Source organism: Theobroma umbraticum, unplaced genomic scaffold, assembly GCF_002168275.2.
Source record: "Theobroma umbraticum cultivar Fairchild unplaced genomic scaffold, ASM216827v3 scaffold_44.0, whole genome shotgun sequence".
NCBI classification, from domain to species: domain Eukaryota; kingdom Viridiplantae; phylum Streptophyta; class Magnoliopsida; order Malvales; family Malvaceae; genus Theobroma; species Theobroma umbraticum.
In genome coordinates, this window is record NW_018397255.1 from 11,429,375 (window position 1) to 11,453,176 (window position 23,802).

The window sequence follows — 23,802 nt, forward strand, 5'->3', positions numbered from 1 at the left end:
GCCGTTAGCATCAAAACGACAGTGTTTTAACTTTACTCTTCATTTTACTTTTACGCAAGTTATTGTGTCGTTTTGGTTTTGTTTTTAAGTTTCATAGTCATGAAACAACGTCGTCCAGTATTTCTTCTTCAAGCTTCTGGTCCTTTCAACACGTTTTCGTTTTCTGATTTTTAGCCGTTGCTTGCACAAGATCTAATACTTGTTCTGTGCTAAGCCTCCTTTTTCGTTGGTATTCTTGTAAACCTCAAGGCTACATCTCAGGCGCCTGAGGTAGTTTAGTTTTTATGGAAGATATATAAATTGAAAATGAGAAGATTTGGGAGGAAAGCCATTTTTCATCAACCTGCAGAGTATAAAGTGGTATAATCATGTTATACATTTGTTAATTGTTAGAGTAGCTTTAAGTAAGTACTTAGGCCCTAGGGGTTGTACTTTTTATCAACTCAAGACGGATTGTATGCAAGTTAGAATTGATCCATTTTTGAGATCAATGGTTTCCTTCCTTCAAAATCACAGTATCTCCATGCCAAGGGATTACGAAGAGAGGAAAGAGATGAGATTGCCTTTCAAATCACTTTAGAACGGAATCAGAATGTTGACCAATAGATACAGATAGGTAGTTAGAAGAGCAGAAAGAAGAAAAATGGAAACGGAAAGACTATTCACATATGCGTTTGCGTTTGCAAAATTTGCTTGCACACCCCGCTTCCTGTAATGCCATAAAACAATCTTTGCAACTCAAATTGAATCCAAAACGGGAGTGTGTAATGAAGAGAAACAACCAAGAAAATAGAGTTTAAGCACCTACTTATACATCCCTGTTCTACTCTACTGATGACTCAGATGCTGAGTCGTCAATTGTTGAATTTGAGATCGTCTCCAGTTGGCTTCCGTTTTCGCTATCTGAAGTTGCAGACGGTTTCTCTTCAACCGGTTGTTTCAAGAACCAATACATGATACTTGCAGTCAATGTGAGGATCATTTTTTGATTCACCTGAAATGATGTCCCACCATGTTAAAAATCCATGTAACCGTATGATACAAACAAAAATGAAAAGGGAAATCCAGTTCCGGTTTTGCATTATAGGAGAAGGTCATGACTGGTTCATGTTTTTATGTCCTGATATGGGGAAAAAAATCCTCTCACCTCAACTTTCAACAGCTATATCCAAGGGAACATTCAAAAGTCAAATGTATCCATTGACAGCGTCAACTTTCATTGACTCCTCATGGATCATTCTGCTTTTGTATGTGTGCATTCAATTTGTCTTTGTAAGTAACTGGCTTTATCACCTATTCCTTGGGTAATCTAACGGACAGTGTCTTATTTCCACAGCATTCCAACAATCTTATTCAAACAAACAAATTCAAGTCCCATGACTCTTACCAAATATGTGTTTGCTTTATAAAAATATCAGGAAGAAGTTGCATCTACAGTTAAAGATACCTCAGTTATGTCTTCAGGAAGCAAAAATATTGAGCACCCCAGCTTCCTCGCAATACTAATGATGTAGGTGCCATTCATCTTTTTCTGCTCATCTGCAATGCTCCCAAGAAGGGGAAACATGAGTAAAATTATAAAGTTGTGTGAAAGAATAAATAAAATTTGTGCAGAATGTTCTTACTTCAAGGAGGTAAAATGAACGCTTCTAAAGAGGTAATGGGCCCCTATAATTTACCTAGATTCATTCAGCTAATCTGAAATTGTAGACTTTGTTGAGGGCTGAACTGAAGTTTGCTAGATGTTGAAAATATCAAAACAAATAGTGGTTATAGAAGAATGGCATATCTTGTATGATTGATTTTGTAAACTAAAATATGAAAGGCTGTAAAGTTCAGGAAGAAACTATGCTTTAAGATGGTAGCGGAAATTTGGGTTTAGGCTGCACCATGTTAAATAATGCACAATTTTTAAATGTCAAAAAGAGAAAAGAGAAGGAAAAGAAAAAACTTAAACACCAAAACTTTAGATCACAGGACATACCAGTTACTCCTTTTGTAACAAGACTCCAGTTTACAGATCTAGGCTGCACTGCACTAAGAAGCTCAAGGAAAAATATGCCATCTGACAAGCTTTTGTCCTGGAAAATGGAAACAGCAATGATCTATAAACTAAACTGCCATTGACTATGAGAGTTGCTATATCCTAAAGCCTTCACTTCACTAAGTCCTGCTTAAGTCATTCGTGCCCCACCTGACTGTAAGCAATGCTACAAATAGAAGGGCATCTTTCACTAAGTCATTTTGAATCATTACCAACAGATAAGATCCTTCTAAGTGCTTTTATCTTTTTCTGGAGAACAATAATAACCCTGAGAAAATCCAAAAATAGCTGTTTACATTAATATGAGCTGTGACATTGGCCTTAATACACAACAATTCTAAATTTCATGTCCAGCAAAGGCTTAAATAAAAGCATCAAGTGTGGGCTTTGTAGATTCATTTTACCAGTAGGTCATGAATTTAAACTCTGAGGTTAAAATCAGATCTATTTAGGGGAAACAACCATTTAAAGCCAGCGGTAGAAACAATACCTTGAAACTATCCATGCGACTCTGGTTTCCGCAATTGCTTACTTTGGTGTTAGCCCACCTTAGAATATCAACATCAGTAATTTCTTTTCCATGGGAATGGAATCTTAGGTTCTTCAGAAGTTGGAGAATGTTGTATCTCATTAATTGCCACAAGTAAGCTGAATAGAAAAACCAACATTCTGTTCAGACAGGACAAAACTAATTTCGAAGCAAGTTCAAGAAAGCTGCAAAATTTTTGAATTGCTATCATATCAACAATGGAAATTCTCATGACAGATAACATACCTAATATTAGTTTTTTGTTTCCTTGCACAATGTCATTTCCAGCGATATTAACCAGGGAAAACTTTAACTGTTTCCCTATTTTAACCACTTGGTTACAATTTTCTACTTTCTTAAATGGCAACTTAATAGGAGGCTTGTTAGCAACCTTCCAATTAACAATCCCGGGTGACATCTTGTCAAGGGTCTCTAGAAGAATCCACCTTCACAGGAACAAATTAGTCACTTCATCAGTTCAGCATCAAAAAAAAAAAGAAAACTTAAACACAGGAAAGATTTACTAATTTCAAATGTAGGAGACAAAACATAGCTGTAAGCCATCATAATGTTTTTATATAGAAAACTTATTTCAATCTTTCAGAACTATATTCCAGATCATTTCTTAAATTGTTGGAATTTAAACAACGACAAATTTGAAACAGAAACAGAAACAATAGTACAAAATTTTCACTGTAGAGTAGAACCTTATTTACATTTTTCAAGAACTCTGGATAAAACATCACGATGGTAATTATTACAATGATTTATGAAACTTCTGATCGTAAGAATAATACTGTTAATTATAATCCTTGGAATAATACTTACCCATTTCTGAGATCTTCAAAGACATTGTCAATGTATGTTGAATTTCCAAGACTATTGATCCAGAAGCGAAATACTCTTTCCTCTCTAGAAACTTGGGCATCATCTGGTAGAGTTTCAAGAAAAGATATCTGTTTTGTTTGAGTTGAAAGGCCATTCCTGCAGGTAAAATATAGTATTTAGCTTTTACATCTTGAACTCATTACCAGATATAGACATGAAGAAAAACATCATAAGCCATCAATTTGTATTCTTTTGCACATGTGAAACATTCAAAAGGTTACAGTTCATATTCCCATCAATATATGATATGACAGTTGACACATTCTACCTGAAGCATATGGAGGAAGAAGATAAATGCATAGGCACAGAGAATAGAACCAGCTCTGTAAACATGAGGAATTCAAACATCTGTAAAATAATAAACCTCCCTATAATTGTTGAATACCCATGTATGGCAATACCATATAACATATCTATAACTGCTGTATAAAAGTTTTGATGGGCTTGAAATTCTATAGTATAAATTATTGAAAAGTTCCAGATCATAGAACTTATATTAGAAACAATGTCTTGGAACAAATTAATAATTCTTTCCTATGCGGCTTAACCATATGATATATGTAAAGGATGATAAAAGTTAGCATAGAACTGTATATATTAAAAGTAAATAAAGTATTCACTTTCATATTTAAATTAAAAATTGTCACCGGAAAAAGGGTGCTCTCACCTGTGCTGGAAAATATGTGCAACGAAAGCAAGATTAAGATTTGGTGAACCATCCACAATATCCTTTGCAGTTAAGTATCTCTTGCATCCCATCCTATCTGCATGTTCAAGGACCAACTTTGCTCTCTGTAATGGATCTTTGACGGCCAATGTAGAGGGATTACTATGCTCAGGTGCAAGAACATTTAAAAGGTACGCATAAGCCTCTGCATCCTGCAGGTTGAATTAATATAATTAAAAGTGGATTCGAAAGAAAAGGTCTTCACATATTGTAGCTTGCCACTAAACCAAAATCACAGGTTTCACTTACTGTTAGCATAGACAAATTGAGGAAGCAAAAGCATTATATATGGTTTGTCCCAATTTCAAGCATTTAGTTTAAGACTAGATATTTTATGGTGGTTTTAAGAAGTTTGAATTTATATTTGATTCTAGCTAATGATGTAAATAGGAAAGGTGGTTAAACAAACATCTAGTTATAGTGCTTATTCAAGTGAATCTGAAGTTACCTTTACATCAGAAGAGAAATTTGTCACTATTTTCTTGTATGAAGATTTCCTTAGTTGAAAATTCATCCACCTCAGTAAGATCTTCTCTGGTGGTAAACTCATCAATTCTTCCACATCCTGTTGGTTTAAGAAGAGGAAAATATGTTCAGAAGCAGTTAATCAAACCTCTAGAAGGCACCAAAGTTCTGTCTGATTTGCTGAAAATTTGGAGGGGAATGTAAAAATGAAATACAAATTTGAGAGATTGTAGGCATATTAAGAAGAGACCTTGATTCATCACATGTAGTATAAAGGACTTTATATATTTATTTATTCATTTTCCTCCACATTTCAGTTTTCCTTAAAATAATCCACAAACCAAATATAGCCTAATTGAACTGATATTCTAATGAAGTAATATCTTACCTTACTATCATCAACAAGCTCCACCAACTGAGGTGTTTTCTTCAAGTTGAGGTCCGCCAACAGTTGTATCTAAAATAGTATTACCATTAGCAAGATTAACCAATGCTCTCATAAGTAGCAGAGATTGCAACTATTTAATTAGTTTGGATGGCCAATAATTTGAGAGCTCAAGTTACCTTAATAATTTGAGAAATCAATCCAAGCACAAGATGTCTCTGTAAAAGGAATCAGAGATGATATCATTCTCACTAATTACTTGAAAAATATAAGCTTAAATAATTGAATTAATTAGTCATTAAACTCAACATATTCTGGAACACAAAAAAGAACTTAGATTGGAACAGTAGATGTAGCAAGAACAAGAAACAGCTCAGAATTTTGGTTTAATCAATAAACAGATAAATTCGGTTTGGTTTGGGCCAGCCACAAGTCCTTTTACTCCATAATTCAGCCTTATAGAGTGTGAATAACTTATAAGACCGCCACATATAGATTAGTCCAAAAGGCATCCAAGGATGAAGGGGTAAAAGAAAAAAATAGTTAACTACTAATGAATGAGCTCAGAAATAGGATACTAGCTGAAATCCTATACCTAGTCCAAGCCAAATAGAGTAGCAATGAGCATTCCAACTCCAATATCGCATGGAGTAACAGCTTAGAAGCATAAAAATAGCTTTAAAGATTGACACATAGGCAACAGCTCTGGACATTGCAAATACAACAGAAGCAATAAAGCATGCTTTAAAACAAATTTGTTGATATCTAAAGGTCTTTCCTAAACTCAAAAGTTAAAAGCCAACCATCAAATAAACTATTTCAATAATGCAACAGTACAGTATATGCATACCCTTCCTTCAATGAAATCTTGTGTCCCTATATTGACTACAGTGCAACCAATAGCCTTGGCAGAGTTGAGACATAGCGTATGATTTTCGTTTCTTTCCCATGGATTGAGCACTCTCTTAGTATTAATAGCCCTTTCATCAATCGTACCCGGAACTGCTACATTTATAAGCTTGCTGCATTCGTTTTGTATAAAAGCTTCAAAACTCCAACATCCCATAAGCATAAAAACAACAAATTCAAAAGCTTTAAAAGTTGAAAGAATAATTTACCAAAGAAGAACTCCATCTTTAACAATCTCAAAGAGATCATTAGAGGAAGGATTAATGGGTAAGTATTTGTTTAAGAACCCATCTTGAGCAAGATAATTATTGATATGGGCAACATAGGATGCCTTTTCAGACTCGCTTATGGTGTGAAGCAGAGTAGTTGTAGCTGCTTTTAGGAATGCTGATGAGTTCTTTGCTGGACTTCCTGTTCTTGCACTGGCATGCGCATGAAGTTTCAAATAAACCTATCCACAAAAAATCCAAATCCCGATTATTTCAGAAGCAAAAAAATGGGGAAATTCAACTCTCCTTTTCATTACTCCTCCTAGTATTAGTTAATCCTCCAAGCATCTTAATAATTCCTTCTTTTTTGTTTAGATCAACAAAATATGTTATGTAGGTGAAAATAAATAAAAACAAAAGGAATGATTGATAGTCTGTTTTCCAGGACAATAGAAAAATGGAAGGAACAAAAAAAAAAGAACTTTTCTGAAAAGTTATATTTTAAATATTGCTAGGATAAAAAAAAAACAGAGCAAGCAAATTCAAATTTTCAAGCCAAAATTTTCAGGGAAAAAAAAAGAATCAAACAAACAAAAGAAGAAGATCTTCACAATCTAAAAACGGATTGGAACCAATAGGAAGAACATCAACCGACCTTCAAAAAGAACTCGAAATCGACTTCATCGTTCAAGTCAGGATACAAATCAGCGATAAAATCAGCTCGTTCTTGCTCACTCAGATTCTCTCCCACAACTTTCAACCTCGACATTCTCGATGCTAAGTCTCCCACCGTCAGCTTCCCGCTCTCTCTTCTCATACTCATAAACTACAAATACAGAAACCAAAAAAATAAAAAATGTTAGTTACGAACTTACGACCAAAACAGATTCATAACTGGAAAAAAAAAGATCGAAAAAAGAAAAAAAAAGAATCATTTCTTCACTTACGTGAGTCTTTAAGCTGCGAAGCTCGACTTGAGTGAACTGGTTCTGCAGCCATGGATCTGAGACCAAAATGCCAACGTAACCTGACATTTTCTTTATTTTGATCAATATCTCCTTAAAGTCAATATGTTTAAAAAAAAAAGAAACAAGCTTTAGTTCTCTCCGGTTTCTTCAGCTCTCTGTTTTTCTGGTTTTGAGCTGAGGAATTAATCTGGGAAGAAGGGAACAGTGGGGTGGGACGGGTTGGAGCTGTCACAAGTTCAAAGTTGTTCTTTTGAGAATTCAAATTATGACCATTTTGTCCTCTCGATATTTTTTTTTATTTCTTTTATAATTTTCGAAAATGAGTAGGCAGTGTGGGCCTCTGGGCCCATTTAGCTTCAACCCACTTGAAGGGATGGAGATGGGGTCCCATTTTTACTGTTTTAAAGAGAATTCAAGTTTATGCCTAATTTGTCCCTTCAATTTAAACTGTTAAAGCAACCGCCTTTTTTCGGTATGATTAAGGCTCTGTGTTTTTTAACTTCACAGCAGGGGCCCCGACTGATTAATAACTATGATTAAAAGAGACATCTAAACAGTAAGTAAGGAATTAAGATTCTCTTTCTCTCAATTGTTCGAGTCAAGTAATGATTTTCAGAGTCTTTCCCTAACAAACTCTAACACATTAAGATGTGTGGAACACACATTCGATCAATAAAATTCCAACTCTTTTCGTTCATCGGAAGAAAATATGTCCAATCTTGAATGAATGTCGCAAATAAAAGTTAGTCAAGATTGAAAAGTTTTTTAAATTATAATGCAATGGGTGAATGAAGGGCAGTTGAATCACTGCAGAAAGCAAATTGACCAAGAAACCCCCGACGCCCATTGCCTTAATGAAATGATAAAACACTCATTTTATTCAAAAAGAGGAAGGGTAATCAGATGACAGTTAAGCTGTGGTTTTCTTGTTTTGACGTTTACTAGTAAAAACCCATTAGGAAAGCTAAGTTTAACTAAAGTGTTAAGCCTTTAAAAAGAAAAACAAATGAAGGTCTTCTTTCATCTATCATCAACAAGTGTACACTGGCTTTCATATGGACTCCTCTTTACTATGACTTAACAGTTATAACTGAATTAATTAATATGGGACTCCAACTTGCCTTTTTCCATGTTGGGGAACAGTAAATATAATGACAGCTTCGAATGATATATTCATCCATTTTGGACATGCTACCCAACCATCGCACTTTCCTATTAAACACAACACATGCACAAATCTGGGCCCTCCCAAAGCTTAAATCTTTTCTTTCTTTTGTAGCCTTTGTTTCATTTTGGATTATTCTTAGTACTTATAAATTGGTTCAATAACAAGATGTGAAGGAGTTCTATGACAAACCAAAAAAATAAAAAAATATTGATCCATTTTAGACATGCTACTGCATTTTGATATTACTGTCCAGACATTAATCTAAATAAGGAAAATACATCTTATCATATAATATAGTATAGTATAAAAAAAGCAGGTGATATGAGGAGTAATAAAGTAAAAGAAATATTACTTTATTAATCACATTGTTAGAGAATTGAAATAAAGAATGCTTAATTTGAGGGGAAGATGAATAGGTCATTAGATGACTTTAACTTAAAAAACATATGGAGTACCATATAAGTTCGGATTCTCGTTTGAGCTTGACAAAATAAAATATCTTAAAGTCATCTTCAGCATAAAGGATTTTTCATGACCAACTTCAATATAATTGCTATTAATTCAGTAATTCCAACCCATTAATAAATTTTGAATTTTTCCCTTTTTTTTAAAAAAATAAATTTTTGGACAATTAGGGACATAATTCTGTGTTAAAAGATCCAGAACTTTAAGGATAAGAGCGAGTTATTGTTTTCCTCTTTACCATTGTTTGAAGAAAAGAAATGAAGAAGAATAAATCCCAGAAAAGGGAAGATATGAATCCATTTACAGTGACAAAGGATTAGGCCAATATGTGCACATGATGGATGCAATGAGGCCTGCCATAGCAAACGCAGGGCAGCTGCTTTCCATTATCGGTTTCACCATTTTCTTCATTCAAAAACAGTCATGTGATGTGATAGAGGGATCAACCCACCAAGGGAGGTTTTTATGGTATGAAGTGAATCCATATTCAACCCCATTTTCATTTTTAATGTCTTCAATTCTATATCCAGATTTTGTACATTAGTTTGTTGTTGTTTTTTTTTTTTTTTTATGTACTTTTTAATAAGTATTTATTAATTCAGGGCCAAAGTTACAGTCGTCTGATCTGGTTTGATTGTGAATCTCATTAGATGGACCCATCAGCAGATCCTCCGAATACAAGATATTGATCAGATCAAGTATTATATATGCTACCTGCGTGAGCTCAAAATTAAAGATGATGATGATGATGATGAATTTCATTTGCTTTCAGTTCACCCCATCCCTCTGGATAGGGAGAGGGAGAGAGAGAAGAGAGGAAAGTGAAAATATATAGTGACATGCAAGAAATGATCAACCTCACAAGGTTGTGAGAAACATCATTTGCTGCATGAGATTTATCACACACAAATAATCCACTAGTAAGTGAAACCCAACGTGGAGTTTTATTCCAATAGAAATACAACAAAACAATGCAGCTGCCTTTATCCAAAAGCCATACTTCCTAACTCTTGGATGACTAGAAAAAGTTGTTCATTCCAAGCACGCCATGAGACTTGACAACAAATTTTGAAAGAGACTGCTCACGTGGGGTAATTCCACTCTTATTTTATTTAATTGGTTCGGAAAAGAAGACGGGGGGAGAAGAAGAAGAAGATACACAGAAAAAAATGGTGGCATGAGAATACAGCAGAGGTTAGGCTGGATGAGGTGCGGTGCCAAATCCTATTGGTGGGTGTTCATTCAATATTTGCGCTTTACTCACTAAAGCCACAAGGGGGGGGTGGGTGGTAGTGGGGAAAAGGCTTTGTAAATTATTGAGGGAATATGTAGCAATCCTTGCTGTTTTTGCTTCTACTTCTCACGACATTTTAAATCATTACCAAGGTTCTTCGCTGATACCCATGTTATAACAATGGCTATTAAGTGGGACCTTTCCCCACATGGCAATCCACCATTGTTAACTGGATTGTGAATTTTCATCATTGTTAGCTGATTCGGGATGCAGCACATGTATGATTTGGGTTGGACACGGATTTGATTTGTTCCATCATTGAAGATTTGATTAACAAATTGGATAATTTACAAATGAATGTCACAAAAATGGAAAATGTAGCTCAACTCTCTGTGACCCAGGTTGAGGTAGGCTACGGAAGGAAGTTCTTAGGTTATGGATATCATCATCGATCCTGAACCAAATTTCCTGTGGTTAACACATCATTGTCACTGAAAATAAAGACTAAAAAGATGGGAACACCTAAAAGATTAGGCAAAGATATGAGAAGGGGAGGAGCGTTATCAGAAGGGTAGGGAAACCCTTGGAAAATGCTTTCTATGACACACCTTGATCTATGTACCCAGGTCTGTTGGTGGTTGAGTTTGACAGGGTAAAGCCGTTTGTGATTGTCCGAAGATTGCTTTTTGCTTCTAGTTCAATGCAAGGAATTGCCCATGAGGGAAGAAAAATATAAAGCAAGCAACAAATGTATGTATATCAACCGACAGTTTTTTGCATTCATGTTAGATATATTCATTCTTAAGGAGAACATCATCCCTCCCCAACTTTTGGCCGGCAAGACTACTAAAATCCAAAATAGTGAATAACAGTTCATTCTAACATACGCACGTGATACATCTAACATTGCTCCATTTCTCAATGACCTACTGTCATAGATATTTCATAGTTTGGAGCACTAATAACTAAACTTTACTTACCAAATCATCTCTCGCCCTAGAGAAATGATAAAAATTGGGCATATGATGCAATCCAGCTTCTGGCACATGCCACTGAAAGAAACATTAGAATGCAATTTCCTGAAGAACTTGAAGTGTTTTCTGATGAACCTGGATAAACAAAAGATAAAGATGAGACCACAGACAAACAGTGATGAATTACGGCCAGTCAGATGTTAAAACAGTTCAACAAGCTTAATTGCACGTTGTGATTGATGAGATGAAGCAAATTCTAGAAAATATAGGCAAATATATTCCATAACAATGCATGACATTTTACTTCAAAGTTCTCAATCAATTATCAAAACCCTATTAGGATGATCCATAAAATACGTGCAGCACAATTTATAGCATGTAAGAGTATCAAATTCACATGAATACTCTACACTTAACCTGTCAATGGGAGTTGTGAAAAAAACAATAAAAGATTATAATAGAGACAACAGAATATGCTTATGACAGAGAAAATAGATAATTTCAAGAGTTACTAAGGCAAGGCAATAGATCATTTACCCATTCTAGATGTTGTGCTGTTATGCCAGAGACATTTCCATTGTATATACCACCCAAGACCTAAGAATGCCAAGAAAGGAAGTTCCATCAGTGTTGATATTGCATGTGGCAAAAAGGTGATTTGAGGAGTTCATGTGCACATAAGCTAGGGGCATGCAATAAAAGGCGATTGCCCCTTTGCTTGCCATGAGGTCCAAAACATTAAGTCAAAACTCCGTTGACTAATAGAGTAAGTGAAGGATACCTTTGTGACAGTCTCAAGAAACATGCCAGGGCGAACAGGAAGCGGTTTTCTCCCTGTAACACTGCCCTGGTTATCATGACAAGAAGTGAGTCAATACACTAGAATTTCCATGATTTGGCATGAAACATGTCTAGCCAAAAATCCAGCTGTCTTTTCTTATTCATGAACACAGAAAATAGTGTATAAATGAATCTAAAACTGACCCTTCCTGCAATTCCGCTGGATTTCATTCCACCAGCATTAGCTTCTTCATCAGAGTCAGAGAAGTCTGCACCTTCATCCTTTCCTAGCATCACATTTTTTATCATTTCCTGGACAGTTTTCCCAGGCTTCAGAGCTACAAGTTTCATTAACAAGTTCACCTGCATTGATAAGATCCTAATCATGCCAATGATCATTCAAATGGCAATAACATAAACCATTAAAGCAGATTTATTTGATAAGTTAGAGAATCGTAAATTATCATATAAATTTTAGATATTTTTAGAAATAAAGTATTAAATGGTATTATTCTGCATGGGTTTGTTTTGGTGTCTATTTGAGCCTTACGTCTAGGTTAGGCCTCTCTCCTTATTGCCAATGAGTTTTCTGCTATAAGCTTAACATGATATCAAAATCATAGTTAGTAATTGGTTTTTTATTAAAAATATTAATATTGTATTGAGACTTAGGTTGTTTAATGTTTATTGTTTCTTGCCCTGTTTTCCCTGTCTCAACCAGGCATGTGTTCTCAGCTATTCCATCGAGCCTCCACATGAAGGGGAGTGCTAAATGGGGTTATCCCACATTGCATTGGCTTGACATCTGTTGTTGCACTAAATCCAGGTTGGGCCTCTCTCCAACCAATGGCAACTGCTTTTAGATTTGATGCTTAGCATAGGGATTAGCCACCTATCTTAATCAATTTTAGATTTTGTAAATGCAATCATGCACACCTCTGATTCAGGAAGAGTACTAAAACCACGGTCATTTCTTTCATCCAATATTCCACCTCCCATCATATTTCGAGCTTCCTCTCTGATCAAAACAAGCCTTGCAAGTAGTTTTCGATCTGGGACAACCGGCCGAGTTTCCATTGTCTAAAACCATTAATAATGCAAAATAAGTTTACTGCTAAGAAACTTAGAGAACACCGCCAAATGTGAACCAAAACTAACAGAAATAAAATCCACCCAGTTCTAGTCTCCCAAAAGCAGGTTAATTAAAAGGTAGCAAAAGAAATAAAACGCTTTCATACAATATAGTCTATATAATAAAGTCACGTAAAGGAGATGGAAAGGCTTCGAAAGGAATAATTCCATACTTGTAGCTATAAAGCAGAATATTATCCTTTTCTCCACCTAAAATTTGATCTATTATCATTTTTTCCATTTCTTTATTATATCAAAACAAAGTATTAGTCAAAAAGGCATCCTGCCATCCATTTGTTAATAACAATTTCTCTTAGGGAAACAGCAATATAATTCTGCATGCTAAAGTCATTGACAAATTCCCTTCGCAGTTGTCAACTTGATATGCAGCCTCACCTAGGTGATAGCCCAATGCTAAGGCAGTCACCTAGGTTAAGTTGGATTATCTACCCAAAAACAATTAAAACAAAACTAAACTTGGAAATTTGCATCTCAAAAGCAACAATAACAGCAACAGAGGTCAAAACATTTACAATTCATAAATAGTGCAATTAAACAAAATTGCGGTTGAAAATGTCAGATATATTGTGTGATAACAGACATAATTCAACGGGCTTCTTTTTTGATTTTATTTATTGTGTCATGTATGAAGTTACATACAACATATTTTGCATATATATCCAATAATTTAAAGTTTTAACAATGAATGAATCCTTTGGAAAATAATACATCACAAAGTATCTAATAATAACTTTATATTAAAAAAGCATTACGAGATGTGGTCTGTTAGTTAGCCTGAATAGAAGCTGACCTATCTGGGTGCTTAGGCATCTCTTAGGCAAATAATCAACTGAAACAACTTCATTTACAAAATATTAACATGCTCTCAATCAATATCCAGAAATACTTATTAAGATGCAAATAATCACCTTGATGTTCAAGCATCTATCAACTTAAAGAATTTCACTTTGTTAAACACAAAACTCAACAGGTATAAGAGAAGAGTTATACGCAGTCAGCCAATCGACTTCAAAAATTATTCGAAAGTATGATTTATGATAAGACCTTCAAATAAATACCTCTAGTAGATCATCAGCCTGGTTTGCTATATCATTTAGATTTGCTCCAGGAATATGAACTTTGGTGCCATTTGCACTTTTGAAAGCACCACCACCAGCAGCCACTCGCCGTAGTAGTTCATGTCTGCTTTCTTTTTGGGGTGTTCTACAGAGAAGTCCAATCACTTGAACCTTGGGAGCAAAGAAAAACAAGAGAAAATAGCTTACTATTCAGTTCATGTAAGTACATGGACTAATTTTGAACTAAAGTTGAATCAGCTATTGGGCATCAAGGGATTTCCTTACATGTGGGGGACATTTTTTTGTGAGATGTGATAGCACGGTCTCCTTAATCACCTCAAGCAGTGACTTTCGCTGAATCCAAAAAAAAAAAAAGCATATTTAGTCCATTCTGAATTTTTAATATGAGAAAAAAAAAATCAACCAATAAAGATCAAACAATGACTGAAGACAAAATGGCCAGCTCCAAGCCTGCCAATTTTTCCCTAAGCATAACAGAGGCAGACATTTCAAACCATGCCAGAGCCCAAACTGACAACAATATACATGCAGAAAACTAACATGGAGTTTTCTACAAGCAGTCCTAAACTACTAGTACTTTCTCAGTCCTATGTCAGGAAAAAAGGGAGAAAAAGGCACATAGAAAGAGAGGCACCTTCAAGTAATTTCTAATGATGTTACAAATCCCTGTAAAAAGAGGCAAATAACCACAATGACTAGTCATACTGCATAATCCTGCAAACAAATGATAAGTTGACAACATTGCAAGTACTACATCATATAGTTGGTCTTGGATACAAATGAGATCAGGCCGATGGAAAAGCACTTCACAAAACAAGTGATTATCAAGTATCAATGATTCTTCAATTCCAGTTTTAGAATGTCATGCTAAAGTTCCTATTCTCAATAAAGTTTGAATATTGAAGTACCAAGTGAAAACCCTTTCCAGTCATCTTAAATCTTCAAACAAGCAGCTAGGAGGTGTGATAAAATATTTTACAGTTGGAAAAAATTGATATTTGTATATGAAAAAGCTTGCTTTTGAAGCATGGTTTATTTATAACAAAAGTCAAATTAAAATTAAGATGCAGTTTTATTGAGCATCCATGCGAACAAATTCAAAACTTAATAATTGCCTCCCCAAGCTTTCTACATGTTTTGCTGATAAGAAGTGGTCTATAACGAAGAATGATCTGTAGCAAATCTGGCAAATGCACAATTAAAGTTGTACTACCTTATCATCTTGGTCCCTCTCAGCAAGTTGGATCATGTAATCTAAGGCCATCATGAACCCTGATTCCATTTCATCCACCCTTTTCCCAATTACTCCTTGTGCAGCTAATTCAACAGCCACCTCCTCAGATGCCTCATCCATGTTCATATCTTCAAGCTGTACCCACATTACACATCATATAGTCAACATATGGATGCAATTCACTACTAGGCTCGTGAGGATTAGAGAAGAGGGATTCAAAATTCAAAGGTTATGTGCTATTTGACAAATTGTTTCCTAGTCAAAAGCCTGAAAAGAAAATTGGATTCATAATAGGACGCAAATACAAATAGAATTCAGAAAGCTAGTAGGTACTGCCTGGTACATATAGACAGCTAAAGTCCAAGCCACATTTCAACTATTGTTGCAGCTTAATTATGGGCTCTTTGGACATATCAGCACATAAACTGGAATGAACGGCCGCTAAAATGTGTGCATAAACATATTAAAAGTCCTCTAAGAAGATTTGCAATATAATAATGTGGAAGATACACTTATTAAGATTCTTGTTTCTGAGAGTGATTAGGTGTCTGGACTTGCCTATAACCTTCAGCTTTTGAAAAAAAAAGTCCAGCAACAAATCTCTAGAAAATCTGTACTGATCAAAGTTCAAACCAGTATAGCATTTCAGAGACTCCACATTCCACACCAGATTCAGGCCAATTGTGTTTGGCTGTTGCCACTACTTCTGCTACTGCATATGTTTGTTTAAGGTCTATGCCACTTCTTACATAAAACCCCCATCCCTATGAACCAGCAAAGCAAGCTAGTCATTGTGAACCCAAAATACAGGTGATGCTAATATATAATGCAACTGTTTACTGCCACATCACACGGTGTTCTATGTAGTGTAGCCATCAATGTGTTGATGGCATCACAGGACTTGAATTTTCTCATAAAGAACATAGTATTTCTGCTTTAGACTTCTATTTCCAAAGTCCTCAGCACGTATTGTCTATTTTACTATAGGTTGAAAAGTCTAAAGGTAGAAGACTAAGCAAGCAAAGAAGCACTGAAAATATCTGGATATTCATGCCAAGAAAACAAGTATCCTATTCTTATGAGACCTAAGCAAATGCAAATCACAATTAAATTAAAGTGTCCTAAAAATGATAGATTCCTAAATAATAATAACAATAGAAGTAGTAGTAGTAGTAGTAGTAGTAAGAAAAGAATGGGGAGCTTACAAGGGTAATAATTTCTTGAAGAACAGAAGTGACTTGGTCTCCTCCTTTCAGTAAAGCTTCATACTGCGCAGAATCTAAGTTTTGGGTGTCTTGAACTTGTTGGTTTTGGGTTTTATAAACTGTATCAAATTCTTCATGAGGGTAGCCTCCACCAACTTCATAGCTGGATGACACACTGCCCAAGAATTGCTTCTTTCTCTTGGGGTGTTTTAGTTGCCGGTGATAGTGGGGATGGGGCAAGTAAGAGGGGATTGATGACGTGAAGAAGAGTGAAGGGAGATTTGGAGTTGAACAAGCAGGGAAGAAGAAGAGCACACTGCTCTGCAACATTTGTTTTGTGGGGTTTTGGAGAATGGGAGATGGCAAAAAAATAAAATATAAAGGAATATAAAATATGAAAAATGGTAACATTAACGGATAATTCTAAATAACGCCGTCTGTGGGAATCGAACCCACGACCACATGGTTAAAAGCCATGCGCTCTACCAGCTGAGCTAAGACGGCCTGGCTGGAAGCAATTTTGTAGTCAGTAATTAGAAGAAAACTTATGAAGTTTAACACTTTCATTATTGAAGTATAAAATAATAAATTAAAAAAGATATTTTAAAACCTTCCTAAATTGATCAACTTGACATTCATTGAAAGCAAAATCAAAACAATGTTTAATTTTTGCAAAGCGGTGGTTTGATCTGGAAAGTGGATATGAGAGTTTCATTAATTTTTCCAACAACTTTCCTACAAGAAATTAAATGTGCACAGAATTGATGACCCTTTTATCAACTTTGAAATCCCTAAGTTTAAAAAACGACTTCCTTTTCCTGTGTTTCAATCTTGGTATTTATTTTTGACATGCTATATTAAATCAAAAGTGTTGGTTTTTGGATCCTGGTCCACGGTAATGGGTGGGTTACCCATATCTATACAAATGATCCGTGCCTAAACGAGTTTTGCTATTTGTTTACGCTCCACTCATGTTTTACAGACTAAATACTTAATTAAGTCAAGAAACCTCTCTCCTTAACTCTTGGTTAATTTCTGTTAATTAATTATACACATGGTACTTTTATATAATATTGTCTACTAAAAGTTATTGATTAAAATTTGGATACTTCCTTTTTTTTTTCCAAACATATGTCAAAAAAGATCAGTTAAATTTTTTTTAAAAAAAAACCTAATTACCTTCTTCCTAATTTGTTGAAGCAACATTATGCTTGTAAACAAACTAAATTATCTTATTTAGGTTTTAAGAAAAACCAAAATAAGAATAAATTGAATTCAAAATAATTTAAAGTACACTATTAGCTACTTTTTAGAGATGAGTCAATAATTAATTACATATTAGCTTAAGTCTTATTAGATTGGTCCTTCAAACTATTTAACTTTGTTTCTCGTCCTTTAATCATCATATTATGTTCATTGATACTTTATTTCATATTATTATCAAAGGTAAAGTACACTAACATTTTTAACTTTTAATCTTAATTATATGAGAGTCTACTGGTTTTCAAAATAATATTTTACCCCAAACATATAAATGGTGTTGATGCTTAAATATAAAATATCCAAAATAGGGTGTTGAGATAAAAAAAAAAAAGGTGTCATTATATATATATATATATATATATCAAATTTTCAAATCTTAATTTTCTGTTATGCACATTGGGATCAACTCTTTTTAATGAACCTAATGTGAATTTTAATTTTTTTTTAAAAAATGGGTAAATTTAAAAAGATTAATTGTATTTAAATAAAAAAAGCAAAATGCCTAAAATAAGTCTCTAAACTATTTTAGAAAATTCAAATATATGTTTATTCTTTTTTTACGTTCAATTAAGCTCTTATATTTTTATTTTAAGTTAAATAAGATTTTATATATTTTTTGAATTAAATTAACTTTTATGATTAATAATTGACTTAATCAAAATATTACTATTTTAAAAAAGATTAATTGTATTTAAATAAAAAAAGCAGAATGCCTAAAATAAGTCTCTAAACTATTTTAAAAAATTTAAATATGTCTTTATTCTTTAATTATGTTCAATTAAACTCTTATATTTTTATTTTAAATTAAATTAACTTTTATGATTAATAATTGACTTAATCAAAATATCACTTATTATTTAATTTCACACGATACTAACGTAGAATGCTGAAATATTAGAATTAATGATGATAATATGATATGCTAACATATCATAATTAATGATGACGTATTATATTAATGACGCATGATGACATTGTTATGTGTCATTTTTCACTCTTCTCGTCAATATTACGTGAATATAAAATGACAAATAACATTTTAATCAATGAAAATTAATCCACTATAAGTAATAAGGGTTTATTTAATTTAAAATAAAAATATAAAAAATAAATTAAATGTAATAAAAAAAGACTTATTTATATTTTTTTAATTAATTCAAAAGCCTTTTTGAACATTATGTCAATAAAAAAAATTTGATTAACCCAAAAAAAAAAAAAAAACTCCTCAGCCTTTAACCCCGTTTTTAAGGAAATTTGTCAAACCTGGCAAATGGAACTCCGGACCCGAACATCGCGGTGCTTTTATCTTTGCTGATGTGAATTTGCGTATTGCTCATTATAAGAAGGGGAAGAAATGCCCTCCATTTTCTGTAAAAGAGGCATGTATGTACCTACAAAGTAAGGGTCAAAACACAGACGCGAAAGTAGAACCAAGAGATGAGCTACTTCAACTGGTCCTAGATGATTTACATGTCTCGGCTTTTGCACTCAATGTGGCTTCCCACTTGTTCATCTTATCCATTTTTTTCACCTTCACTACATCAACGCTTACTAGGACTTGAATCAATACTACATTTTTCACCTTCCGGTTCCAGTTATTGTGCTCGGATATTTTACCAACTGATTCATAATCAGCATAACATTAATAAACATAGACTTTAATCCATACCGTAAATTGGAAACGTAAATTCATTATTCCTTAAATATTTCTTCCCAAACTTGTTGAGCCATGGAACTTACCTTTCATTCTCTCAATATGATAACCTATCCCAATCGGATCACGCAAACAGTAAATTATTTATTTATTTAATTAAAAGTAAACAAATAATTAGAATATAGTATTAAACACATCTAAATATAACATCTTCATAAAAAAAACCTTGACAGAATGCTTAAAAAAACTTTTTAAACTACTTAAGAAAATTCAAATAAGAGTTTTTTTATTTTGTTTAATTAAATTTTTATATTTTAATTTTAAGTCAAATAAATATTTATAATTAATGATTATTAATCAAAATATAACTTATCATTCTATAGCACGTGACTTTGATATAACATGTTCATATATCATTATTTATGATAATATAACATATTGATAAAACATGATAACGTGATCATGTGATTTTTTTATATTTTATTTTAACATCTCATGAATATAAAATGACAAGTGACATTTTGAATAATAACAATTAATAAACCATTAATCATAAGAACTTATTTAAATTAAAATAAAAATACATAAACTTTATGTATCACAATAAAAGAATAAAGATTTATTTAAATTTTTTTAAATAATTTAAGATTTATTTTTCAAACAATACACCAAAATACTTTTTATATGTTATTGACAATTAAATTACAATAAAAAAATTATATGAATGGGTGTTACATGTATGAGTTTTAAGTTTTAATTTATAAAATTTATAATTATATTTTTGAGCTATAAATCATAGTTATCAAAATTAGAAAAACTTGACAGAAAATTTATATATACCAGTTATTACTTTTCGGGGGACAAAAAAATATTAAAAAAATTGAGGTACAGCTAACAATATCGTAAGAAATTATGTGCAAAGCTCTGGCACCACTACAAACTTTACACAATTTCACTTGCCAAAAGAGAAAAAGAAAGCAAAGAAGATTATGACGAAAGCAAATTAACAAGGCCTTTATCTTTCTTTTTGCATAATTTGACCTTTATCAATTAAAACAATTTTGGCAATAAAAATGTCAATTGGGGGTGCGGACAACTGTCTGAGCCCGATGCAAGTAGAGCCTGCGCTTTCATACTTACGCGGCCACTCCAGAACGAGATTTATTTCTAAATGGACGAACTGTAGCAGCGGAACTGGAGAACAACAACATTACTCTGATGAACTGACCATTGAGCTTGAGTGCATGACACGCCAAGGGCATTATTGGTCTTTGAAAATGACTAACAATGTAGTAAACGGACACCACGATTCGTAGTACAAAACAAACAAGAGGACAAAATCGGAATCACGAAATTTGTTTAAAATCCCAATCTTATCCCTGAACGGTTCCACTTCCCCGCTTCTATAAGTACACCCAACCCTGACCTCCATTCCTTCTTCATTGCTCTCCCTTTGTTTAACTTCTCTCTTTTTCTCTTTCTTAGGGTTCGGTGGGGCTGTCACGGTCTTGTTCTTTTTCTCAGCAAAAAGCTTTTGCTTAGTTTCGTCAATGGCGCAGCAGGAGGTGCAAAACGGAGGAGTGGAGAAGGCAGTTGCGGTGAAGTTCACGGCGATGAAGCCACAGCTGGTGGTGGAGGCACCGAAGGCAGTAGATGCAGTGCAGTTCTACAAGGCCGCGTTTGGTGCTGTTGAGGCTGGCCGTACTGTATACCCTAAGCGCAAGGCTGAGCAGGAGCTCCCTCACATCCTCTCCGCTCAGCTTGAGCTCGCTGGCTCTACCATTCTCGTATCTGATATCGCTGAAGGCTCTGCTCTGTACGCTCCCCCCACCCTCCAGCTCTTTTCTCTGCGAGTATTTTCGTTGTTATAGCTGATTGTGCAGTTTGTTTGCTCTTATGATGGTGTGATGCTTCAAAATTTCGCTTCTGCTTTTGTTCTTTAGTATTTCTAGCCGGTTGTTTGTGGAGTTTCTTGTTTGGTGTACGTGTTATATGAGTGCCTGCTCTGATATCCTTTTGTTTAGCTAGGAAACCATTTTTTTGCACTTAATTTTTTTTCTCATTTTTGGTAGTTTTATGAACGGTGTTAACTCCTGATTTTGCGGTTTCGTTGTTTAGAGCTCCAGTTTCTTTAGATCTGCATGACTGAAAGATTATGTATGCTTTTTTTATATTCTTTCTTTCTCAAACATGCAATTCCTGAGTATGCTGTCAACGATCGATATTTATATAATAGTGTCCTGTTTGGCTTTCACTGCTTTACCTGTTTATTTTTTACTGAAGTAATTTAACAGAGATTATCACAATGTTTAATGTTATTAAAGCTCGTTATAAAATGTTTATACCAGTATTTGAAGCTGTTATTAGTCTGAGTTTGGCATCAATGGTTTACTCATTTTTTTCCGGTTGTCTTGTTACTCCTTTCGAGTGCCATATTTGAGTCCTTTGCTTTTTGCGTGTTTCAATTGAGCAGGGTGAAAACTGAGGGGAATGGATGTGTGTTCTGCCTCGAGACCGAGGACGTGGAAGCAGCTATTGCCAAGGCCGTGAGCGCTGGAGCCGTTGCGGAAGGTGAGATAGCTGAGGGTGACGGCGCGTGCTGTGGGGATCGCGTGGGCAAAGTCAAGGATCCCTATGGATACGTTTGGCTCATCTGCACCCCCGCCAAGAAGTGCGTTGACGTGGAAGCGTAGATGCTGTCGATCTTTGATCTACTTTTTTTTAACTCTCCTTTAATTTATCAGTGATGGGTGGGACCCCGTTTCAGGAAAAAGGGCGTTTCTAGCCGGTAGGATTAGGTGATCAATAGAGTTTAGGCTGTGGTATTGGATATTTTGATATTGCTCATCGTGAACCTTTGGTAGTTTTGAAGTGAAAAAGTAGAGACTGTGGGATATCTTTTAACCGACAGCTGTCTGTTGCCGCTAATTAAATTTCACTATATTTGCCGTTTTTATATACATTTCTCTGTTTGTAGATGTAGTAATATTTCGCAGCAGGTTTATTTCATGCTACGTTTAGTTGCCCAATAATATGTTGTAAGGGTAAGGATGACTTTTCAATGTCATTGTTTTGGACAGGGGTATGTGTCCGTTTTGCAGTGGTGGTTTATCGTTGGTCCGTGGTCAACGATTTTAGTATTAGACAATGGGGGCAGGATCTATTCTTTACCTTAATTGTTTATTAATGGCTTTGTCTTATTTTTTACTGTAAATAAGCATAAGTGCAAGCGTGATCGTGATTGTGTCTTTACAGTGACTAAAATATAAATTGTTTCGAGACTTGGACGAAGGAGAAGGTCCTGGGGCAGAGGGATGCGGGAATAAAGTAGAAAGTTGGCTTGGACGCAAAAGTGCGGTAGCCAGTAAGTGGTGGACACGCGTCCATTGGGTGTAAGGCAGTGTCTGTTGTGACTTATGAAGTGTACAAGGTCGTGGCAAATGGATAAGGTCTCTAGTGGTCCCAACATGGGTGGGGAGGGGTTCTCGTGAAGTCGTTATGGAAATGTGAAATGTGGGTGAATTTTTCATGCCTCCTTAAATTGAGGACCCAAAAAATTGTTTTAGCAGATGATTGTCTTCACAATTTAATGGAAAGGAAAGGAAAGGAAAACACTTGGACGTAATTTTCACATTGCGGTCATTATCCCTTTTTTTATTTAGATGGTGGCCATTGTCCCTTTTTAAGTTTAAAGGAGTATATTTTGGGGAGCATGTTATGGATATGCTAACTTGTAGCTAACTAGCAGGGCTTTAACCCAGGACGCGAGGCAAAAAGAGACAAGAGCTACATATGACTATGAGGGTTCTAAAGTAATTCCCCACGTTACTTTAGGATGGTCACTTTGTATTATTATTGTGCCTGTCTTCTTTTTTGACGTGTATTTTTTTTATTACAAAAACATAATTTTTGTTTAATCCAATCCTACAGAGTTAAAACTTAATCTGCTTGGAAGCCCTTTGTTGTTGTTGTTGTTGTTCTCCTTTATTATTATGGTTATCATTATTTTCTCCTGTCTCTCTTTTTGTTGTTAATGCATGTGACATCATGAACTGGCTTCGCTCTCTCGTGGGCTTGTGCCACTTGGGTCTTCAATGATGGATTCGGCAATGCATTTTTCTCTACGTATGGTTTTTTTGTTTTTGCGGATTGCTGGTCTCTGCTATGGCAAAGAGAGTGGGGTCTGGCATTCTACCACCCAAAAAACGAGATAGTGGGTCTGGGTGGGGTTGAAAATGGAGAAGGCCCACAAAGAGAACTCATGATCAAACTTTTTTGTTCAAAAGATGGGTCAAGGATAGCATGCCCTTTGTGGGCCTCCAAGTTAATCCAACGCTCAACGTGGAAGCTACTACAGTAATGAGACTTATATAATGGAGGATTCACTATTGGATAGCTAAAACTTTGGAAGTCATATATTTGGGCCTTTACTTGGTGGGGTCTGAGCCTCAAAAAGATCTATTCTAAAGT

At 34.6% G+C, this 23,802-nt stretch overlaps 3 protein-coding genes and 1 non-coding gene across 7 annotated transcripts; 1 reads left to right on the top strand and 3 right to left on the bottom strand.

Moving 5' to 3' along the window:
- Nucleotides 1-559: 559 nt before the first annotated feature.
- LOC110429382 (Actin binding Calponin homology (CH) domain-containing protein) lies at nucleotides 560-7,368 on the bottom strand. 3 transcript variants are annotated; one of them, XM_021445402.1, is made up of 15 exons: nucleotides 7,104-7,368; nucleotides 6,812-6,982; nucleotides 6,157-6,398; nucleotides 5,889-6,060; nucleotides 5,218-5,256; nucleotides 5,042-5,110; nucleotides 4,637-4,753; nucleotides 4,129-4,340; nucleotides 3,402-3,557; nucleotides 2,820-3,019; nucleotides 2,535-2,692; nucleotides 1,985-2,081; nucleotides 1,448-1,539; nucleotides 809-994; nucleotides 560-709 (listed from the first exon to the last, which is right to left on the bottom strand). In XM_021445402.1, the coding sequence occupies exons 1-14, from the start codon at nucleotides 7,188-7,190 to the stop codon at nucleotides 824-826; spliced, it is 1,983 nt and encodes a 660-aa protein (XP_021301077.1). In that variant the 5' UTR covers nucleotides 7,191-7,368; the 3' UTR covers nucleotides 560-709; nucleotides 809-823. The 3 variants fall into 3 exon arrangements, with proteins under 3 accessions (XP_021301077.1, XP_021301078.1, XP_021301076.1); XM_021445403.1 differs by having other exon boundaries at nucleotides 560-729; XM_021445401.1 differs by having other exon boundaries at nucleotides 560-994.
- Nucleotides 7,369-10,746: 3,378 nt separating this feature from the next.
- LOC110429436 (protein PEP-RELATED DEVELOPMENT ARRESTED 1, chloroplastic) lies at nucleotides 10,747-16,779 on the bottom strand. Of its 2 annotated transcripts, XM_021445483.1 has the most exons (9): nucleotides 16,416-16,779; nucleotides 15,190-15,345; nucleotides 14,241-14,309; nucleotides 13,956-14,126; nucleotides 12,682-12,825; nucleotides 11,950-12,108; nucleotides 11,747-11,812; nucleotides 11,503-11,562; nucleotides 10,747-11,100 (listed from the first exon to the last, which is right to left on the bottom strand). In XM_021445483.1, exons 1-9 carry the CDS (start codon nucleotides 16,743-16,745, stop codon nucleotides 11,056-11,058), a joined length of 1,200 nt encoding a protein of 399 aa, XP_021301158.1. In that variant the 5' UTR covers nucleotides 16,746-16,779; the 3' UTR covers nucleotides 10,747-11,055. The 2 variants fall into 2 exon arrangements, with proteins under 2 accessions (XP_021301158.1, XP_089638535.1); XM_089782409.1 differs by lacking the exon at nucleotides 12,682-12,825.
- Nucleotides 16,780-16,846: 67 nt separating this feature from the next.
- On the bottom strand, nucleotides 16,847-16,919 carry TRNAK-UUU (transfer RNA lysine (anticodon UUU)). Its single transcript has one exon. It is a non-coding gene; the product is annotated as a tRNA-Lys (tRNA).
- A 3,841-nt stretch (nucleotides 16,920-20,760) lies between these two features.
- On the top strand, nucleotides 20,761-22,292 carry LOC110429437 (Lactoylglutathione lyase / glyoxalase I family protein). The gene is made up of 2 exons (XM_021445484.2): nucleotides 20,761-21,148; nucleotides 21,806-22,292. The coding sequence occupies exons 1-2, from the start codon at nucleotides 20,883-20,885 to the stop codon at nucleotides 22,023-22,025; spliced, it is 486 nt and encodes a 161-aa protein (XP_021301159.1). The 5' UTR covers nucleotides 20,761-20,882; the 3' UTR covers nucleotides 22,026-22,292.
- The last annotated feature ends 1,510 nt before the right edge of the window (nucleotides 22,293-23,802 follow it).

Coding starts and splice junctions, on each gene's coding strand:
- LOC110429382 (XM_021445402.1), bottom strand. CDS start 7,190: ATGTCAGGTTACGTTGGCATTTTGGTCTCAGATCCATGGCTGCAGAAC. Junction 5,257..5,888: donor AAGATTTCATTGAAGGAAGG/GTATGCATATAC, acceptor TTCCTTTTACAG/AGACATCTTGTGCTTGGATT. Junction 2,693..2,819: donor AAACAAAAAACTAATATTAG/GTATGTTATCTG, acceptor TTTTCTATTCAG/CTTACTTGTGGCAATTAATG.
- LOC110429436 (XM_021445483.1), bottom strand. CDS start 16,745: ATGTTGCAGAGCAGTGTGCTCTTCTTCTTCCCTGCTTGTTCAACTCCA. Junction 14,127..14,240: donor CAAAAAAATGTCCCCCACAT/GTAAGGAAATCC, acceptor TTTGCTCCCAAG/GTTCAAGTGATTGGACTTCT. Junction 12,109..12,681: donor GTACTCTTCCTGAATCAGAG/GTGTGCATGATT, acceptor TTATCAATGCAG/GTGAACTTGTTAATGAAACT.
- LOC110429437 (XM_021445484.2), top strand. CDS start 20,883: ATGGCGCAGCAGGAGGTGCAAAACGGAGGAGTGGAGAAGGCAGTTGCG. Junction 21,149..21,805: donor ATCGCTGAAGGCTCTGCTCT/GTACGCTCCCCC, acceptor TCAATTGAGCAG/GGTGAAAACTGAGGGGAATG.